The 2,849-nt window shown below is 36.0% G+C and overlaps 1 protein-coding gene across 1 annotated transcript; it reads right to left on the bottom strand.

Moving 5' to 3' along the window:
- Positions 1–1,537: 1,537 nt before the first annotated feature.
- Positions 1,538–2,638, bottom strand: LOC120882506 (dynein light chain 1, cytoplasmic-like). The gene is made up of 2 exons (XM_040266510.1): positions 2,612–2,638; positions 1,538–1,903 (listed from the first exon to the last, which is right to left on the bottom strand). The coding sequence occupies exons 1-2, from the start codon at positions 2,636–2,638 to the stop codon at positions 1,538–1,540; spliced, it is 393 nt and encodes a 130-aa protein (XP_040122444.1).
- Between the last annotated feature and the right edge of the window lie 211 nt (positions 2,639–2,849).

Raw genomic sequence — 2,849 nt, 5'->3', positions numbered from 1 at the left:
CTGTCTCCATATATGTGAGATGTCAGACTGACTCCAGTTGCTCATGAGAAGGCAATGCAAAACCTTTAGGTCAAAGAGCAAGAGAGCTGCTGAAATAAACTGCAAATTTGCAGGTCATATTGGAAGGAGTCAAATACTTTAGGTGAAATTGATGGATAAATATTTAGTATTCAAAGACTTTAAGCAAGTGACAAGAAATTTAAATTGCTACAAGAAGGAGGCATTCCAGAGAACAAACTACATGGGATGAGATGAATGTTGCACACACAAAAGAGAAACCAGACTAAAGTAGTCTAATAAATACTTTAAACCATTATAAAGATTATTAGCTCTTCTTTAGTGAAGAAAAATGAAGGCTGATAAATACTTTATGGAGGTTGATATTTTACCATTCAAAGTAAATGTTTTTACTTTTCAATATAGATAGTGAATTAATATTTTCAGTAAATATTTTTATTATCCCAAAGTATTAAAAAATATTTAATTTCTACATTGAAATACCTTTTATATACTTTAAAATCAATACACCTACACCAGGCAGACCTTACTAGACTATTTAGACTTGATTGCTTAGATTAGGCAAAATTAGAGAAGTAGTCTCCCTTGTAGGATTGTCTCATTGAGGCTTACTTCATTTTGAGTCTGCTACAAGTCACACAAAAGCATGGAAAAGACAGATAGGGTGAATGAGACTGAGCAAGAGAGAGAGAGAGGGGAGTGTGTTTATAAGGTTAATTTAAAAAATATTTTGATAGAAGCCATAAGAAAATGATAGGAGTCCTGTTATGGCTGGAACTAGAAAATGGAAGACTTTATATTCTCTGCTAATTGGTTTAGAATTTATCCTGACAGATATGGTGACACATTTCTATTTAAACATTCAAAGGGAGTGATATGATTAATCTTATATTTTACAAAGAAACTCTAAAAATTATGTGGAGGAATAAATTGGAGAGAGGTAATCATGGACAGGGAGAAGATAGTAAATTCCATTTTGAGTATGTTGTATTGAGGTACCTCTGAAACATAGGTAATATTCCCTCACCATCTCAAAACTTCCTGCATCAATTTGTTAACTGGAGTCTTTTATTAAACTACTCACCTAATGAACTGAAAATTAACTAGTAGTAATCACATATGCATTAGAAAAAACAGAAATATTAAAGCAAAAAATAATTTTAGTGAACTCAACTAAAATTGAACCTCTTCACTTTATAAATAAGAGTTATAACTATAAGAATTTTTTTCACATTTCTCCAACAGATTTATTTCTTTAAAGGAGTGGATTTTGAAGAGAGAAAACATGGGGCAGAGAGGTATGGAATATAAAATAAATACAAATGTAAGATGTTTTGCTAATTGCTTTATAACCACAACAAACTAGTACAGAGAATGCCCTGTACAAAACACAATAGAGGTTCAAAGATGGAGGTGTCCCCTTAAGCAAGGCTGAAGACTTCAGTCTCTGGTATTTGGAATTTAGTCTGCAGTCCTTGTTTTTGGATGGATCACTGGGTGTGTAGCACAGTCCACGCGTTTAACCAGATTTGAACAGGAGAATGGCCACTTGGTCCAGGTAGAAGCAGATGAAGTGTTTGGTGTCATGTGTCACATAACTAACGAAATTCCTCCCCACAGTGCAGTGCCAGGTGGGGTTGTACTTCTTGTCAAACTCCTTTTTGGTATGGGCCACAATGTCCTTCTCTGTATTATATTTCTCCAATGCCTGAGTAGCACACTCCACCGAGTCCTGTTGCATCTCCTCCGATATATCAGCATTCTTGATCACGGCCTTTCCATCACACACAGTTACCCAGGAGTAGGGGCTGGACTGTTGCAGTTGCAACAGTCTCCTGGGGGAAGGGCTAGCAAGGCTCACACCTGTGTACAGAGACAGTTGCAACTGAAGCCGTGGCACATCTATAAGAAATTTTATGTAAGCTTCATGGTAATTGCAAAGAGAAACACTTGTGGTAGAGAAGCTAAAAGAGAAATAAATCAAAGCTAAAAATGGCAATCCACTCTCAATATTCTTGCCTGGAAAATTCCATGGACAGAGGAACCTGACAGGCTACAGTTCGTGGGGTTGCAAACAGTTGGACTCAACTGAGTGACTAACACACACTGCTGAAAATGTCGTTAAATCAGAAATGAAGACCCCAAGAGAGGAAGGCAATAAAGGAATTATAAAACAGACAGAAAACAATTACCAAAATGGTAATGGTAAATCCTGACTTATCAGTAATTACCTTAAATGTAAATGGATTAAATTTCCAATGAAATGACAAAGTGACTGGATGGATACAATGCATGACCCAACTAAAATGCTGCCTACAAGAGACTCACATTAGTATTAAGGATGCATATAGGCTGAAAATAAGGAGATGGCAAAAGATAATCTTTGCAATAATAATTAAAATAGATCAGGGGTGCTAATAGGTGCTTAGTCACTTCAGTTGTGTCTGACTCTTAGCGATCCCATGAACTGTAGCCCTGTCCATGCAATTCTCTAGGCAAGAATACTGGAATGGGTAGCCATTTCCTTCTCCAGGGAATCTTCTTGATCCAAGGATCAAACTCAGGTCTCCTGCATTGCAAGCAGATTCTTTACCATCTGCACAACCAGAGAAGCTGCCATGATCAGGGGTAACTATACTTAAATCAGAAAATATAATCATTGCATTAAAAGTTGTCCTAAGAGACAAAGAAGGTCACATACAATGGTAAAGAGGTCAGTATGTCAAAAGGATATAGCACTTGTACATATATTGCACAATGTAATAAAACCTAAATATATAAAGCAAATATTAACAAAACTGAATGGAAAAATAGCAATGCAATAATAGTTG

The sequence above is a fragment of the Oryx dammah genome, unplaced genomic scaffold, assembly GCF_014754425.2.
Source record: "Oryx dammah isolate SB20612 unplaced genomic scaffold, SCBI_Odam_1.1 HiC_scaffold_23, whole genome shotgun sequence".
NCBI classification, from domain to species: domain Eukaryota; kingdom Metazoa; phylum Chordata; class Mammalia; order Artiodactyla; family Bovidae; genus Oryx; species Oryx dammah.
Note: the sequence above shows the minus strand (reverse complement) of the source record. Positions and strands in the feature narration are given on the sequence as shown.